At 37.1% G+C, this 20,063-nt stretch overlaps 1 protein-coding gene and 1 long non-coding RNA gene across 2 annotated transcripts; both read left to right on the top strand.

Moving 5' to 3' along the window:
- Positions 1 to 898: 898 nt before the first annotated feature.
- LOC136261704 (uncharacterized) lies at positions 899 to 13,772 on the top strand. Its single transcript, XR_010703987.1, has 3 exons — positions 899 to 1,196; positions 5,876 to 5,944; positions 13,323 to 13,772. It is a non-coding gene; the product is annotated as an uncharacterized lncRNA (long non-coding RNA).
- A 179-nt stretch (positions 13,773 to 13,951) lies between these two features.
- On the top strand, positions 13,952 to 15,471 carry LOC136244478 (probable outer membrane protein pmp6). The gene is made up of 2 exons (XM_066036093.1): positions 13,952 to 13,956; positions 14,001 to 15,471. Exons 1-2 carry the CDS (start codon positions 13,952 to 13,954, stop codon positions 15,469 to 15,471), a joined length of 1,476 nt encoding a protein of 491 aa, XP_065892165.1.
- Positions 15,472 to 20,063: the final 4,592 nt, after the last annotated feature.

Genomic DNA, 20,063 nt, shown 5'->3' with positions numbered 1-20,063 from the left:
TGTTTCTGCTAAGTTGTAATTACATATTTGCAACTTGCTCCACTAGCAACGGCTATGTATATGCCCCCTCTACAGTGTTACACAATTAATTTTCACATTTTGCCATTTACTACACTAGCAACAGTTATGTACATATGCTCCCTCAAATGTGCTGCTATAATAGTGTTACCTCAACTCAATAGCTTTTTTTTTACAATTCACATTAGTTTTGCTATTTGCCATGCTAGCTAACAATGGCCACATACACAATGGCCACGTACACAATGGCCACGTACACAATTCCCTCAGATATGCTGCTTTTAAGTACAGTGTTAATTCATGATCAAAATTTATATTTGCCATTGGCTAAGAGCGGTCACATGCATTTGTGCTCTAAACTCTGTTACTATGGGCAACAGTGTTACTGCTATATGTAACTCAACATGCAACAATGGTGACTTACACATGTCCATTGTTATAATGGGAGTGCTATTCTACGCTATAGCTAGCATCTCTCTCTCTCTCTCTCTCTCTCTCTCTCTCTCTCTCTCACGCGCACACACACACACACACACACACACACACACACACACACACACACACACACACACACACACACACACACACACACACACAGAGCACCTGTGTAGTGCACAGGTGTTGGTTCACTGGGTAGGCCCTAGTATGGCAGCAGTGAAAGTTTTGCTTGCTTTGTGCTTTTGCTCGAGGGTGCATAGGAGTCAGCTCAGGAAAATCCTCCTGGGGCAGGACTGGGAGGCTGTACCATGTCCCTCATGGACTCTGTGTGACACACACACACACACACAAACACACACACACACACACACACACACGTACGCACGCACGCCCTCTCCAATGTGTTGCTATAGTAATAAAATATCATGAGTTGACACCTCCTTTGACGCTAGTATGGCTGCACTCTGTATTATAGAAATATACGGGCGCCGCCAGATTATATTGTAATCTGGCACCATAGCACAATCTATGCTGGCACATGAGAATTTGCGTGAGGCGAGCAAAAGAGCTGGGCGAAAGGACCAACGTTCCTACCAGATGTAGTAGAGCACAGTGGTATATTCTCAGCGTGATCAACTAACTGGAAAGAAGCGCGCGTAGTCACTGCCCACAAATCGCCAGGACGCCGACTCGAGATTCACCAAAGTTGCCGGGACCGGCTTGTTCTGAACTACTGTAAGGTATGTGACTCGATAAGGTAACTACTACATTATATAAGCGAAATTATATTGCCTCAGTTTGTAATAGCTTATTAAGTTTATATGTTTCACTTTGTGAGGACCATTAATTTTGACACTGTTAGCCACTGTACCTTTAATTCAGAAACTCACTGCACCTGTCACTCAGGTGTGGTATGCAGATGATGCTGCTGCCTGTGGTAAAATTTCTGCTCTTCGTATGTGGTGGGACCAAGTTTCCTCACTGGGTCCTAGCTTTGGTTACTTCCCCAATGCAAAGAAGACATGGCTTGTTACTAAGACTCAGTTTTGCTCTATTGGTAAGGAACTGTTTCATGACTCAGCTGTAAATGTTACATCTGATGGCAGACCTCACCTTGGTGCTCCAGTTGGAACCTCTGAGTATGTGGAAAGATTTACTTTTGATAAGATTAGCCAGTGGGTTTCTGAAGTTAATACACTGTCCTCCATCGTTATCTCCCAACCTCATGCTGCTTATACATGTTTTACTCATTGACTATTTAGCCGTTGGCTGTATGTAACACGTACAGTCCCTGATACATCTTCTAGTTTCCAGTCACTCGAGAAAGGCTTATTGACTAAGTTTATTCCAGCCTTGACTGCCCTTGACCCTCCTGGTGCTCTTCAACGTTCACTCTTTGCCCTTCCAACTAGATTTGGTGGTCTAGGCATTGTTGCACCTGATTCTTTATCATCTATTGAGTTTTCTGCTTCAATGTATGTCACAGCACCCTTACGATCACTCATTTTATCACAGAATTTTGGCTATACTGCCGATACTCGTTGTAGCCTGTACTCCCGTAAGCTTGAAATTAAACAATCCAAGACTATCAATTTGTCCACTCTTTCTAAGGAACTGTTCTCTAAGCTTACTCCCACTCTTCAGAGGGCTGTTACTTTTAACACAGGAAAAGGGTGCTTCTAGCTGGCTTACTGCCCTACCTGTGCAGGAACATGGTTTCTCCCTACACAAGACTGCCTTTCAAGATGCCCTTGCTTTGAGGTATGGCTGGATGCCCTCTCGTACACCTTCCCACTGTGCGTGTGGTACCAACTTTTCTGTTGATCATGCCCTATCTTGTCCAAAGGGTGGATTCCCTTCAATACGCCACAACGAAGTGAGGGATATCACAGCTGAATTATTATCTGAAGTGTGCCACGGTGTGGAGGTTGAGCCTCATCTGCAGCCTCTAAGTGATGAAAGGTTTCAACAGAAGACTGCCAACACTCAGGATGGCGCACGCTTGGACATTGCCATGAATGGATTTTGGGGTGGTCGTTATGAAAAATGTTATACGGACGTCAGAGGTTTTAACCCACTTGCACCATCCAACAGTGGAACCACCCTTCAGTCATGTTACAGGAAACACGAAATAACAAAGAAGAGAGCTTATGAGTTACGAATCCATGAAGTGGAACACAGTTTTTTTACCCCTCTAGTGTTCTCTGCTTCCAGAGGAATGGGCCTTGAAGCCAGTGTATTTTACAAGAGATTGGCAAGTTTATTGTCTGACAAATGGAATGACCCTTATGCCACAGTACTAGGATGGATTAGATGTAAATTGTCATTTTGTTTGCTGCGTTCAGCAATCCAGTGCATTAGAGGAGCGTGATCTTCACAAGGTCATTGCATCAAAAGTGCTCCTGTGGCCTTGGTGCAATCAGAGACTAATTTGTTTAACTGTTTATTTGTATGTTCTAATCTTAAAAAAAATAAAAATAAAAAAATAAAAATTGAAATGGTCATGATGTGATGGAAACTGACGCCGGATGATGACACATCTTATTATGAATTGCATCCATTCTGGCTACATAAATCCTAATGTTGGGTAGCAGCATGAAATCAGTCTAAAGAACAGTCCATCCAGCTCTGGTAGCTATAGCTAGGTGTCAATTTGAGCTGAAAAGATAGTGTTAAATATCAGTATAGCTTAATCAGCAAACATAGGAAGCCAATTTTATTGGCTGTCTCAGTAGTTAGAGGATACATCCTTGACATTCTAGCATGCTGTGATCCTTGCAAGGATGACCATTCAGTGCTTGAAATAGTGGTCAGACATCTGACATTTTCTAACCAAAATTGGTGTATGTCTGAACATGTTCTATTTTGGTTGGACATCATGCTGGTCCAACAAAAATTGGTATAAAATTTACTCAGACAAATTTATATTAGACTTAATATAATAATTTTTCATGGTAAAAGTATTCAATGTCTGAACAAGTTTTACAGATGTCTGATCAAAAATAGTTTAGTTTAGGTGCTATGTCCTAGCATTTTTGTCTGCTTATTTTAAGCACTGCTGTTCACTTGACTGTTGTATACCGTTTGGCTGCTTGTATATGCACAAAGAAGTTAGTATTGGAAACACCGAGTAGTAGTATATTTTCCTGACTGTGTTATTGGAGAATAGGCAATCAGGAATTTGACCAGCATGATACTGTATATTTCTTGTTATGCGCAACAAACAGTTTATAAAATATGTTACTTAACTTTTGATATCAATAGTGTGTATTTAATGTTTAGTCCCCACTATATACAGTACAGTCAGTAGCAAAATGTGATATTTTGAATCACCGTACCTGCTAGATTTGTGCATAAAGATTGTACATAAAGATTGTACATATCCACAGAGCTTGCATGAGTTTAGTTGTTGGACAGACTAATATGTAATTGCAGTAATAAACAGAGGCATCAGAATACAGTTAACACAGTATTATCAAGAGTTTATAATGTGTTAGGAGAGTATCGAACTTCGCCATACGCAATGAAAAATGAGCCCGTAAGGTAGTCTGCATACCTTTGTGTCCTCTCGTAAATCTGACCGCTATTAATTGCCCAGATTTAACACCTTTGTTTGGTCGGGTAGTCCACATTGAATCCCTATGGCTAAAGCCCCATCTAGACGTGTCACTTTCACTATCAGAACTGTCGAGGCATGGACATGGAATGTGCATGTAATGCCGACCATGCTCGAATTAAGAAGTCACAGGTGAAGTCAATATCTATGGCTTTCAAGGTTAGTTGGCTGCGCCTTTCTCTTTGTACTGAGTTCATCAGCGCATTGTGTCATACTTTTACAATGTTTTTTCACTCTAGCTTCTGTCTCTCAACGTGTATGCACACGCCCATGTACTTATAATTAGTCACCAATCGATGCAAATCACCGAGTTGTTTGAACGATGCCATAGGACTTTACGGGCTCATATTTCACAGGGTATAGCTTAGTTCGATACTCTCCCTACACCATTATAAATTCTTGGTATTATGGAGATGCTTTTTAGCAGCGTCCATCTATATCGTTAAACCAACACTTGTCAGGTTACTGACTAGCACCTTGTACATATGTACAGTGTCATGGCCCAAAATGACCTCCAAATAGCATGGTAGCATGCTCCTAGACTGAGCCTTACCACTTTCACTTATACTCTGATATACATGTAACTATGTTAACTACTGCATAGCCATAAGTTATGCTGAGTAACAAGCTGTACTACTAAGTATTCGCTGTAAAAAAAAAATTGTAGTGAATTTCACTACTTATTTCACTGATTTCTGCCACAATGCTCACTATTTTTGTGTAGTGACGTTCACTACTTTTTATAGTGACCCTCACTACATAGTAGTGAACGTCACTACATGGTAGTGATGGTCACTACAAAAGGAGTATTTAAGCAGAAAAGATTGATCATACATGCTGTGGTATTATCACATATTCTGTCACTGCAATTATTAAAAATTATCCAGGTTGCTTTGCCATTTTAAGTTACTCTTATGTTAAAATATTTGTGTTTTTAAACAGTTACTCTTCTTCATGTTATGCAAGATCCTGTGGTGTGCAATATACCTAGGTACACTATACATGTAAATATATGTAAATAAGCTTGGAGCTCTGATGTCATATTCTAAGGGTTATAGTGCATGCTATCATAAATAAATTAATAAGTTGTTGTAACAACTGACCCTTACACGACGTTTGATGGGAATCGTCCGGGTTTACCATTGTGACTTGAGATATCCTTTTCCTAGTATAGGCTATCAGCCTGCAAAACAGACCTGCTGCTGTTTGTATTAAAATATAGCCGGATAGTGTAGCTTTACTGATGGAAAATTTCATACAGTTATACACAATGATAGAAAAATTATGAAATTTCAAAGGTCAAAAATTGGGTCAAAGTTTGTCTGTGAAAAGGTACTTTTTTTATATACCCAGTCTCAAATGTGACCAAAACAGATAATTTTGCACAACGTTTGAATTGCTTTTCTGTTTTCTATAGTAACAGGGAGTGGACAGCCACAATAAGACTTTAATCATCGATAGTCTTGAGTTTAAAGCACTAGACAGTTGAAATAGCAATAAACTTGATTTATATAGCAATGATATGGGAAATAAATTACAGGTGTTAAAATAATTCATCATGCACAAATAAGCATAGAATGCATATGACTGACTGAGCAAAAAACTATTGCTTTGCAAAAACAAATGTTCAAGAAATGTAATGAAATAAGCTGGGTAATAAATTTGTGAATAATATTATCTTGCTGTACAATTGCTTTGACGCACGATCAAATCAACAAAAACTATGTCATTATGGATTTTCCTAGTAGAAATAAAGTTTATCCATAGTCATATCATTTTCTTTGTCCTCTTCTTTTTCCATAGAGGAGCTTCTTTGTCTACAAAGAGGAGTACAGGGAAAGCACCATACCTTGGTGGATTGGAAAGTTCATGGTGAGCAAATTAAGTTAATCCCATTATCGTAGCATGTTTTAGCTGTGAGTCATCTATTCTAATACTGTGGCATGTATGTACATGTAGTAGGCTGTAAGTTACTGTGATATTGGTCACTGAAATCTTCATGACACACTACAGAAAGAAATAAAATAAAATTATGAAAATATCATTTAGATGTCTATAGTACAGTGTGGTCTACTGTAGTATGTGTGCGTGTGTGTGTAGTTTGTGAATAAACAGTAATGATTGGAGCCCAGCCCACCTGTATGATTAGTAGCTTTGACTTGACGGTCTACGTATAGCATGGGAATTTGTTAGTGTTAATAAGGATTAGTGGAATAATGAAATAAGCAAATCTTATTCTTTTCAAATTTTACAGATAGTCATACACTCTATACCAAATAAATTTTGTTTAAAGTGGCAGTTACCTCACAATTTCTGGTTTGAAGGATAGTTTTATAATTCAGTTGTAAAAACATTTGGAGAGTTATGCTAAAACAATCATCATTACATTGTAGACCAGCTCTTCCTCTATCTACATGCTCATTTGTGTGGCCAGTGACTTTATATAGTCAATTGTAAGAGCATGCGAAAATACTTTCGGTGTCAGTTTATGCAAAATGTGTTGCATACTATTGTGAAATAAACCTGGAATCTATTCTTTAGCAGCATAAGCAGGGTGAAATCAACACAACTTTAGCCTATGCCAGCCTGAAACACAGCTGGATTTTGAAGTCCTTTTGGCCACCGCGAAGGGACCTAAAACCTGCTGTGACATCGATAGGCAATGCAAAAAATTCTTTTTTCTTGACATGCAGCCTTGCTACAAATACCAATCACTTCTTTTACACAAATACAGAGGTCTCCCTCACTAGTGTACAAGACAAAATTGACGCAGAAAGTTGTACTAACACTTTAGCATACCATACTACATCCACAAACAATGTATGCCGCCAAAGTTATGTGCCTTTAACAGCTCTGCATGGCACGCAATTGCAATGGGCAAACAGCTGGTAGGTGAGCATTATTAAGGAAAGCCACAAAAACCAACCATGTTTGGCCTAGCTATCTTGGCTGATTCTGAGCCTCTTTTAATATAATACATTTTAGCATTAATATTGTTACAAAACTAAGACCTAATTTTTGTAAACTAGATGGCCTTCACGTGCATCTGACTGAATCAAAATGTATGGTAGTAGTATTTAAATAGGGATTGCCTTGAAAATTTTGTGTGCCGCCCAAAATTCCACCTTTAAAAATCACCTTGGAGACATTTTACACAATAAAAACCACCTTTACAGAATAGTACTAGTCCATATAATCATTAAATATAACAAAATACTTACAGGTGGCCGAATATAGAATTTTTTTTAAATCGCCAAAACTCGAATTTTAGTCTTACTACCTCACTCACTAACCACAGTCACAAGGATAGAGGCCAAACGAAGCAGCACACAGACACCATTTTATGCCGCAATAACAAACTCACTAGTGGGATGTGCCTGGGTTCCAACGAGTATAGGCCCACTGCGCCTTTTCTTTTATCTTCAATCAGGCTGCTTGTCTTATTCTTTATACAATGAAACCATATTGAGAATTAATTTCCGTACCAACACATTCTTTCAGCAACATATATAGACGTCACAAAATTATTTCAGAGATGGATTTCAGAAGTGCTTCAGTCCTGGCACTACTATAAGACTAGATATGTGCAAGCATAGTGCAAGTTCGCGATTGGGATCACGTTTGCAATAGGTTTGTGACCACGCCCTTCAATTAAAGATCTAAGTAGACTAGTAGCGATAGAATACAGATATCACACCTCTTAACAATCTAGCGGTTTACTTAACAGTAAACAAAATTACCTCATCCCTTATTGGTCTAGCTAGCTGCATACCTCTTGGCTGACTCGAGATATACTTGTATGATATTCTAATAGAACAGTCACAAGTTACTTTGCAGCTGGCTGTGTTGCAACAAAAACTAAACAAACTAGTATTTTTTTAAATTGTAAATTTAAAAATGAAGTAAGGATCTATGCAACAAAGTGATGAAACAAGAGATGAATGATAGTATTACAGCATAGCTCAGTGGGAAAGTCCCTACTTTGGCACATTAGCTATATTATATATATATAACAATTATTTTGCTCAATGCCAAAGTAAGGATTTTCCCACTGAGCTATGCTGTAACACCATCATTCATCTCTTCTTTCACTAATTTTTGTTGCATAGATCCCTATTTCATTTTTAAATTTACATTTTTTTACAAAAAAGTACTACTGTATTTAGAGTTGCACTATCAAAGTTGTGTTTGTCTTTATAATGAATATCAGAACTCTTTAGGTTTGAATCAAGTAGTGATGTGCGATAATAAGTTTGCAACTATATCGATTAATCACAATAATTGCATCGCGATACGATAGTTATCACGGGAGTACATCCAAATGATAAGATATATAATGTAGCACTAATTTTACTTTTTTTCCATGAATACGGGTAAAGGCACATCCTGTATACCCGAATGTATATATGTCATGCCTAAATACAGCAAAGTTCAATCTCAGAAAACAATTAGAATACATGATGGAATAAACAAATGAATGCTTTAATTGTTCGAGTAACTCTGGCGAGGTAAGAATGTCTAATATTGGTGCTCATGATAATCACAATCTATTATCATATCACGATAGTGAACCACTGCGATACGATTATCACACTATCGATATTATTGCACATCACTAGAATTAAGGAGTATAGATCAACAAGTTTACTTGAGCAAAGTAGGATGGTTGTTTGTGTGCTCATTCTATTCAATACTTGCCCAGGTGCTGTTTTTCCATTGCTGTTACATACCATGCAGAACTGTTACAGGGAAAATCTATACATATATAAAGCTGAAAAGCCATCCATCTGTCTGTCTGTCATGCATTCCATGGCATCCAACGAGTATCTTACCAACCACTGCAAGAGTCAGAGCAGTTTAAGCATCAAAGAAAGTACTCATCATCTTAGAATTGTATCGCTTTAAAATGGAGTTTCCAACTGCTGTCATTCGTCGTTTACAGCACATTGAATGCAAGGGTGTAACCTAAATCTTGCTGGAATTCTTTCTGTAAACCGCATGCAAACCGCAGCTTTTATTCAACTTAAGCTGGCCTTTATAAACAATTTATAGGCTAAAGGAAACTGCAGACCACATTTGGTCAAAGCAGTAGAGTGCCAAACTAGCGAGTGTTTAGTTGTCAGATCGAAGCTTGGTGAAAGCAATGTCTCTTTGTTTTCTTTTTACCTGACCTTTTTGGTTACAAGTTTTTTTTCTTCCAACCTTTTTTAGTTACAATATTTTTTGTTGCTTCAACAACAAACTGTTTTTGCTTCAACAACCTTTTCAACCTTTTAGTTAAACCTTTTTTCTGTTACATGTATGTGTTCTTTACTGCACATATATGCCATAGCTACCTTTATTCTCTCACTGGGCACCTCCTTACCTATTTCAACATTGACTTTTTCCCCCAAGTGTTTTTGTACTTGCAATCAATACAGCTCATATTTGACTAAGGGAGGTGTTGAGGTGATGACAAGGTAGTATTGTTTTAGCTGTACACGTACATGTAGGCTAACATGAATTGGTTCAGTGCTTTCGCCCATTTTTATGCTCTACCTTATTGTTAGCTAAGTTAAGTAATTGTAAAGTTTCAAATTCCAGTTTGTTAGGTTAGGTAATCCAAAGGATGCAGCACATGTTGCTGTCAGACCATCAGTACTGGCCACTATATAGCTTTAATATACAGAATTTAACAGTGTAACTAATGGAAAGTAAGGAATGTACACAACAATCTATCACCTTACTTGAATGTATAACATGTAAATCTCCTGCACCATAGGACAGGTACCAGTACTGTAGGGCACTGTAGACTGATGCTACATGCTGCTTATGTACAAATTCATTCCGTTTTGTAGTCAATAAGTTAAATGTCATGTAGAATCTGACATGGTGCCATTACATGTATAGCCTGTATGACAGTTACTACTAACACTATATTTATAGTTCGCACCTTTGTGGTAAACATGTAGGATAATACAAGGCTTAGCGTAGCTACACACAGCTCACATTCTTTAAAAGTGACATCACCTACACATGGTTACATGAATGGCACTGATTTTTAATGCTTGGCTTCAATTGCTTAGTAGTTAATTAAGTGGAGATGGTTCTGAACATAAGCCTTAGCACATAACATCCACAGTACAACAAGTACTGCACTGTGAAGCAGGTACCAATGCTACAACGGTATGTACTATTTCATGTCTTTTGTTGTTAGCGTTTTATATAGTGTGCATATAGTGTGGACAGGTACTACTACCAGCACCATTTGTATCTGGATGGTAAACGCTCCAGATGTACAGAACCTTATTGGAATTACCTTCTTTTCTGAATGTGTGCCTTGAAGCATATCTCTATGCTTAAAGTACTAAGTGATGCTTTATACCAATGCTGTGTAGGAATTTTTGTCACTAGTTAGCTACAAGATAAACTCAGTGTAAAGTGCATGTGCATGACTCTTTATAAACAGTCCTGCACCATAGGGCAAGTACCAGTGCTAGTAAAGTATGATTGGTATAGAGTGTATAATTAAATTTCACAATTTACGAAAACCTATCGTGATGCCCCCTGCCTTCCAGTTTCATGTTTTGATTGAACAATGAAGAATGTCTCTGAAAATTCATTTTATGCACTACCAAAATCATTTAAATCAAACATGATGTCTTCATCCGTCACGACAATGAATGAATGTTCTGTAGGTATGCAGAGAAAGTGTGAATTGCAGAGTAGACAAGTTTGAGAGTTTTCCAGAGCAATAAATTCCTTTACATGTACCATATAGCAACAAATATTGATGAAACTAATATTTGGTGATTTGCTATAAAATTGAATTGTGACCGGATTTCACATAACAAGGCTTCCACACACACAAAATCAAACTTATGATTTTACCAGAAATGGATTGCTGGTCTAATACACTATCATATTTCACACTGTACTTCCTTCAGCACTGGCAAGTCTGGTTTCTGTAGCAGCTTTCTTCCGACCCTGTCAAAGCCACGAGTGTGAGATTGACACCATTAAATGGCCATGGCATTGTAATAATGGTGTGTAGTGAGCTGGGACTTCACAGAGAGCTCGCCAATAGTGTTCTGAGTCAATTTGGAGTAATTTGAGGGCCATGGAGGGCCATAGAGAGCCCAAACTTGGCCTCTGGATTCCAATCGTCTTCTTACTTCATTTTATACCCGTATATTAAGACCACCGTCCACCCCCACCCTCCCACCCTATTACTACCACCTGTGATGTTATTACCCGCTCGAAAAAAGCTGCTCAAAACAGGGCAAATTTTGGGTATCAGAAATGTATACACCCACTCAATGATAGCTAGTGAACAGATGAACAATTGGTGCAAATTTTGTTTGCACAGCTGTAGGCACTGGGAAGTTATTACACAATGATTCCTTAAAATCGCCATATCTCCTAACAAAGCTTTGTGCGTCGAAGCCTTGTTTTGTCAAATTCAGTCACAATTGGCAAAAACTTAATTTGGCAAAATGCTCTCACTGAAAAGAATTGATGGTGCACTGTTGCATGTGAGGTTGTATGTGGTTTAAGCTGACAGAAGGACTGATGAAACATGCATGCTGTAGTGTATAATTCTTTTTGTGCTCAAATGTTTTTTGATTGCATGCATCAGTCTGGGCGGGTCACTTTCATGATTGAAACTGAATTAGTTCATCCACTGCTTTAAAGAATAACCTGCTGCAGCCCAGTTTCTTTCTTGGGCCATGCCCACTTATCAATATCGTGTGTATCTGTCTGTAGGCATACATAGAGCCTCAATGGCTGTGTATGAATCCATGTCTGTTGCTACTAGGGGTGTGCGAAATCAGGATTTTGATTTCGATACGATATCGATAGGCAATTAGTAAGATATCACGATAGCGATAATTAATTAAATAGTGTGGGCGGCCGATATTTATAGATGTACTTTAAATGCAATAGATACACTAAAACGATTATGTAGTACTACTAACAAACCTAGGAAACTGGCAGATAAGCTTCTAAATTATACATAACTGACCTTTATTTCTAGCGTGATTGTGCAATCACAAACCACAATACTGTAACTTTATCTTTATATTAATCGATAAAATACTGAGATCAGCATTTGCAATATCGAATTCAATATGATACTAGTACTGGAAAATTATCGCGATATTGATAGATTTTCGATATATCGCACACCTCTAAGTTGCTACCTGCAAGCTTACATGGAGCCATACCCTTTAATCGAGTAAACGTTCTAGTCTAGTCTTATAGCAGGCAATTTCTGTCATTAGCCGTACCCATTTACACATACTAATTTACCAGTGGTGTTAAGTAGCATCCATGAAGTCTCACTTGGCTTGTCGATACCTACCTCAACAACTGCTATATGTAAAAAGCTTGGACACAAGGTATGAAAATAATATTAATTTTATGAATTTTAAATTTGGAGGTTTGGTAATAATGAATTCACCAAATTTAGTTTACCGCCAAATTTTGTTGTTATGTAGTTTAATAGAGTAAATGGAAAAAGGAGCGCCATTTGTAGTTCAGATGGTAAGTTATAGTCCAAGCAGCAGTTGCTATCTTTTACTTATGACCAAATTTCAAGTCAATACAGGGACGGATCCAGAGTTTGGAAACGGGGGATGCACTTTGCTGAAAAGTTGAAGAGCAAAAAAAAAGGTCACAGCAATAATGCGATACAGAAAGAGTCTCTTGTCTCTGAAATTTCAGAAAGCATCTCTGAAATTTCAGAAAGGGTCTCTGAAATTTCAGAACAATTTAAAAATTTATATCTGCAGAAATTTCAGAAAGGGTCTCTGAAATTTCAGAACAATTAAAAGTTTTATATTTCTGCAGAAATTTCAGAAAGGGTCTCTGAAATTTCAGAAAGGGCTTCTTATTTCAGAACAATTGCGAGACAGTTTCTGAAATGTCTCTGGTCTTTGAAATTTCAGGACAATAGAAAGCATCAGTGACATTTCAGAAGTGTTTCTGAAATTTCAGAACAGTCGCATGAAAACATTTCTGAAACTTCAGAAGAGGTATTTCTGAACACTTTAAGAAGGCATCTCTAGTCTCTGAAATCTCTGAAATTTCAGAATGTCTTATGAAAGCATCTCTGAAATTTCAGAAAGTCTCTGATGTCTGAAATTTCAGAATGCCTGAAGAAAGCATCACTGAAATTTCAGAAAGGGTCTGCGAAGTTTTAACAACATTATTATATTTGAAACTTTGACTGTTAGTGTCATCTGTTCACCATTATTATGTCCCACAGGTGGAACTTGGAAAAAGGAAAAACAGTGACACAGGTTCTACTTAAAAATCTAAAAAGCAAGCGTCGATACAAGAACCAGTAGTGATTGCTTACCAACCAGGCCAGTTTGTGGCTATGTGCTGTAGCAAAAATAAATAAAGTAAATGGAACTGCAGGAAATGTGAGTATAACATGGCTTGATGGAACCTATGACTCAAACTGGAAAGTTTTTTGGAAGACTGGAGGAAGAATCATAAAAGACACAGTTCCCATACGTGCTATTTTGACACAAGTGGAGTTTTCAAGTGAAACAAAGAAACTTTAATCAGAACTAAACAAAAAATACTCTTCCACTGAGTATGTGTAATCTATCTGCTGCTATTATTAACATTTTATTTATGCTGTTTTTGCAATTGGTAAATATTTTACATAAAGAAAGACCTAATTTTGTAACACTAAGATAATTGCAAATAACTATTGATTATACCTATATTTGCAAACACCTCTTGCAAAGTGTAGGACATTTATGCAATATTTGCAACTAAGGTCTGCAAAATTGATGTAATAGTGCCTTATTTTGCAACATTTTCCCCAAATTAGATTTTCCCAAACCAAAATAAACTTTGTTTCTATAGTGAGATTTTTGAACAATGATGTAGGTCAATACGGTGGTGCAATATTTTCTCAGCTCAACTCTAGCATCTCATTCAAGACACAATCAACAATCCTTTTTGCTGGAAACACTGCTACTTGGCATGGTGCAGCAATATATTCTAAGCAATTTTCTGGTGTTTCTTTTGAAAAAGAATCCACAATAACATTTAACAGAAACTATGCTGGATGGAATGGTGGAGCTATTTGTTCTACTGACTACTCTAATATCTCGTTTTATAGAAACTCTGTTTTGCTGTTTTCTAAGAATAGTGCAGGTTCAGGAGGCTCTTTATATTCAGTTCGCAATTCTATTGTCATATTTGAAGAGAATTCCACTATAACTTTCACAGACAATAAAGCAATTAGCGGTGGTGGTGCAATATTTTCACGGCTCAATTCCACTATCTTATTCAACAGACATTCCACGATCCTCTTTGCAGAAAACGATGTTTCTTGGCATGGTGCAGCAATATATTCTACTCATCAATCTAGTATCTCTTTTGGAAAAGAATCTGTGATAACATTTACTAGAAACAATGCAGGATGGCATGGAGCAGCAATATATTCTAACCACAATTCCAAGTCCTTATTTGATAAAGGATCTACAGTAACATTTACTAATAATACTGCTGGATGGCATGGTGGAGCTTTATATTCCCATGACTTTTCTAGAATCTCCTTTAAAACACAATGTACTGTTTTGTTCACTGGAAATACAGTAGGATGGCGTGGTGGTGCCATACACTCTGATGATAATTCTGTCATTTTGTTTGACAAAGAATGTACGGTGACATTTACTAACAATGAAGCTAATTGGTATGGAGGAGCTATATATTCCAATGTAAATTCCAGCATTTTGTTTAAAAGACGATGTGTGGTGACATTGGCCAATAATGATGGAGGGTGGCATGGTGGTACTATATATTCTAGTGGCATCTCCACCATTGTGTTTGACAGTGACACTATTACAACATTTGTTAACAATGATGCCAGTTACGGTGGGGCAATATACTCTATTGACAATTCTCGCATCATATTCAAAAAACGAGCCATTGTTACATTCAGTGGCAATAAAGCTGGACGTGAAGGTGGAGCTATATATTCTAAACACAAATGCGCAATCAAATTTGCTGAATCATCTACAGGAATCTTTACCACTAACACAGCTGGTTCTAGTGGCGGAGCTATATATTCTGTAAAGAGTTCTAGTGTTTCACTGACGCGGTGCACAATAATATTTTCCAGCAATAATGGTAGTAATGGTGGAGCCATATATTCTCATGCCAACTCTGTTATCTCAGCCAATAAGTATGCTACTGTAGTATTTACTAATAACAATGCCAGAGGGAACGGTGGAGCCGTGTATTCATCTGACAATGCTAGTATTATGTTTACAGGTTATTCCAAAGTTACATTCACCGCCAACAATGACCCAAGCAAAGATGGACCTATGTATTCTGATGATAGCTCTGTTATTTCTTTTGACGAACATTCTGAAGCAATATTAAACTACTAGACTAGCAACATGGCCAGGTGAAGCATATGTACACATTTAAATGCATACAAAACTGCTTGAATCTGTGGTGTACAGTAGTCACATATCTATAACTGATGTAGCTAGTATTGTATTAACAACCGCATTGCTTTATATTACCTGTTATGAGCCAGTATATATGCCATCAAATTATTGGCACAATAGAAACAGGCTCTCAGTTACTTGCAGTAATCATCATGATTTGCAATTATTAATTGTCTCTTCTAAAAATAGAGGAAGTTCAGGTACTATCGTGTATACTACAACTTATAATTGCGATTGCTCTATCAATTGCTATTACACAACTACTGATGCACTGTCACTGTCTATTAATTTAATATAGTAATTTACAATGTTATTATACAGTTAAGCAGGTGATGTAATAGGCTTGCAGGCTACTTTGTATACCATGACACCTTTTGGGTATTATTGTAATAATCAATTTACCTTTAGTTATTATACAGTAGATAGGATTCATTTACAGCCTTTAATTCATACACACTGCCTGTTCTTGACATAAAACATTAATTTTGCTCATGCACAACTGGCAGTGTTTGTATAGCTAATGTGTGGAACAAACTATGACCTGACTATGTAAGTTGTGTACTATAAGCACATGACTGCAAATGCTGTATCAGGTGTGAAGGACAATATGTGCATATGTCCCTTTGAATGAAGAAGTGCTATAATAGCTAATCTCTATAACTATAAGCACCACCTCATGGAGAGCATGGGGTATGTTGGATACATAGTTATTATAGATACGTACTATTTTTTCAGAGCCTTCAGATCACATGCACACTATACATTATGCCTAATTACTGTAGCACACAACATTTGAATTGGACAATGAATTTCATAAGAAAGTCACTCTTGAGCATACATGTAGCTAGTTGACAACAAGTATGAAGAACTGCTATTATCTGCTCGAGTGATTTAACTCATTCTATCTGTACTCTTGGGTCATACCACATGGTGAGTCAGCATCATGAACTAAGTATATGTAACTCTATGCATGTGATCTCATACAGAATACTATACATGTATTATCAATCCAGCCTGCTTATAGAAGTTAGTTTTTCAATGTCAATTCCCCATGCTTTGATGCATGTTGCCAATCATTTGCTTTAAATTAAACAGTACTACATGATGCCATGACTACTGCAATCTACTGTGAACTTTGGCTGTATAGGAATTATGTGTCAATACCAGACACCACATAATTGTACTGATGCTTGCCCACACAAGTGTGAAATCTGCAGTAACAAAAAAAATGTTTAAGGTGTAAAGGTCAATAAAAGTTCAAAAGTATGTGTGTGTGTGATAATTGTGGATAATAGTGAATAGTGCACAGGACACAATACTGTAATGTTGTAGTGGTAAGCCCACAATACTTGTTGTTTACACCATATGCAGTACAGTAAAATTTAATGTGTGTGGAGTTATTGCTGCTGAAGTTGTACAAAGTGCTTTGGACTACACTATAGCTTTGAGTATATAGCTACAGTAGATTAGTGCCTGTATCATCCTACTTAAAAGCAGCTGCTGTTCATAATTATAGGAGCTGCATGGTAAGTGAATCACAATCTTGTCATATACCATACATTGTGATCACAAGAAAAACAGAGTCCATTGTGATTTGGTCAAGCAAGCATCATGTTGTAGTATATTAACAGTTGCATTTATCCTTCTTTTGTGCAACCACTTGTCAACCTCACTAGCAATGTTATATGGTTTATGATCAACATAACAACTTACAGTATGTAATACTTTTACACCTCAGATCTGCTCAGGCTACAGAGGCTACATTTCATATGTCACCCAAATAGCCAGGCTACATATGAAATGTAGCTGGGTTACATCTGGTCAGTGATTATATAGATGTTAAGGCCGAAATCAATTGTGGGGATTGATTAAAACTTACGCAATTGGTATCTTCAACTTGGATTTCACCATGAAAACCACTCAGATGGCAAGTGTTTTGTATTCCTTGCTATATATCCTATGAGTTGAAAAATTGATGTTGGGATAAGTTGAGAACTTACATATCTAGTGCTATAGCTTATTCACCAATCGTTTCCACACATTTCCGTATATAGACCACGTACCCATCATGAAGTATATCACTCTGCACAAAGTAGCCACTTTACAAGTAAGCTTACCTATCCAGGTCATAAACTCCGTATTTATTTCACAAACGATTCAATAACACTGATTACAACATTCGTAACCAAAATTCTCTGTGATATCTCTAGGATTTGTCCATTCATCGTAATAAAACCATAACCATAATGTACTAGCTGCTGACCCATTATCAAAATTTTTAGGCACATATATCCAGTAGTTGTATTCGATTGGCTTGAGTGGTTAATCACCTTGTGCAGGCTATCAGCCTGATGGGTCATTCACACTGTTTCCTGATATCTATGCCCTCCACCCTCAGGCCTGCAGCCCTTGGGTAATTGGACATACATATCAGGTAAAGCCGTTATGCCTTTGTTACAACTATTACATGTATTATTATCTTCAATATTATGGTAGCAGCTTTTTTTTTTTTTACAATAATGCGTTATAATGTAACAGGAACAATGAGATTTGTTTTCAGTAAGTTAGTGTTGCCAACAATGGTACATACCACTAGGTGTGAAATGCAGTTCTATAAGCAATCCATAAACCAGTTAGAAATAATTCATTCAAGGTGGTAATTCAATACTGCAGCTCTAAGACATGTACTTGCACTAAGAGATTCACTGAAAGATGTGACAAACTACTAATTACATCTGTCAGAAAACTGATCTGCCTTGTGTTGCTCATCTTAGACTGATGAATAATTTAAACTGTAACTTCACCAGTAATAGTACTTGTCAAGATGTTTATAGACCAAGAAGGTACAGTAGTACAGTACTAGAAGGATATGCCTGCAGCAGGACTGGAGCCCAGAGATTTTCAGTGGGTCATCTCAGGCCATCCGTGGATTATAATGGAGGTATTAGTCATGCACACTTTTTTTGATCTGACGTGATATTTAAATCAGAGATTATCTGTTGTCATATCATAGCTACATAAGTTCATGTAAGTATGCAAAGCTAAGGGAGCCTGGGGGCATGCTGCCACAATAAATTCTCTGAAACTTTACATATATGGAGGCTATTTTAAATACAAAAGTCTGTTTGTGTTTATTGCATTAGCTGAAATCGAGGTTGCTCTATTAGAGCATTTTAAATCTATTTCCTGATCCAACCATAACTACTGGATTCTACTATCACATGGCCCCTAAAAACAATGTGATTAGCAGCAGCATATCAAGTGATAAATTATAAATCGTGGCTTGGAAAGTTTTGAGGAATGGCTTTATAACATATTCCTCAAAAGCCGTATGAATTTTATTTGCATTTGTAAGGATTTCATTACCCATAACAGTTGCTAGTAATTACTGCTTATGGGCCAAGTGTGTTTCTAAAGTATTCCTGAAATTAATTTGGAAAAACAAATAGAAATATCACAAACCTCTATTAGAACAGTCACCCCATTTTGGGTAATGTGTTATCATCAAGGATATAGCTATACCAGTAATTTTGTGCTACTCACAGTAAGAAGCAACAATTAATTAAATTTCATGTCTAGTAGTTATTTTAGTGAAATTTTACGTTATGTGTATACAGTAGATGATTCACTAGAAATTTTGAAAAGTACACCTGAAAATAAAAGTGTGTAGCATGGCTTAGACCAAGCAGTGTAAATAGAACAGTGGCTAATAGATATTCTAAGTTTAAGTTGCTGAAAGTGATCAGCTTTAATCCAGAACTCTACGTAACTATATATGCTTATTGGCAAATGGCATTCAAGCTTTGTCACTTATGCTGAGTTATGGAGGAGGCAAATACACTGTAATAGTGTATTGTACATGTGTTTATGAAATATTCACGTGTATGATAATACAGTGGATGGTGTAGTGGTGCATCTTTATACTCCCATGGCTACTCTGGGACCAGTGACTATTCCATAGTCCTGTTTATGGAGAAATCTGTAATTACCTTTATAGAAACTTTCATGAAAATGAAGGAGCTATATATTCAAAATCCTAGGATGTCATTGTAAATATGTAACCAAACTGAACATACATATTCTCTGAAAATGTTCCCCAATGCAATAGTGGGGGCTTTTTTTGCTGCAGATTTTTCTGGTATCTCCTTTGACATTTTTTTTCTGAATACAGTAGGAGCATAATTTCTAAGCTGAACTCTACGTATAGCATTTTGTGCAATCAGCAATCCAAGATGGAACAATGCTACTTGCTATGGTGCAGTACACATTCAGTTTATTAGTAATGGTGAGCTACATATAGTTGTTGTGATGACAATAAATGTGACTGAACTACAAAACAGGGTGTATGGTGGGAACATAAACTTTTCCTATTTTCTTAGTTCATAGCTTAATCTGCTATGCTATTGCCATGCAATTTTTCAGCTCTTATAAGAAGATGAGCAGTAGATCTTTACCAGCCATGTAGTTGTTGTATTATAACAACTAGCAATGAAAACCACAACTGTATCAGTATCATCTGAGATGTGTGG

Source organism: Dysidea avara, chromosome 1 (genome assembly GCF_963678975.1).
Source record: "Dysidea avara chromosome 1, odDysAvar1.4, whole genome shotgun sequence".
Taxonomy (NCBI): domain Eukaryota; kingdom Metazoa; phylum Porifera; class Demospongiae; order Dictyoceratida; family Dysideidae; genus Dysidea; species Dysidea avara.
This window is presented reverse-complemented; position numbering and strand designations above follow the sequence as displayed.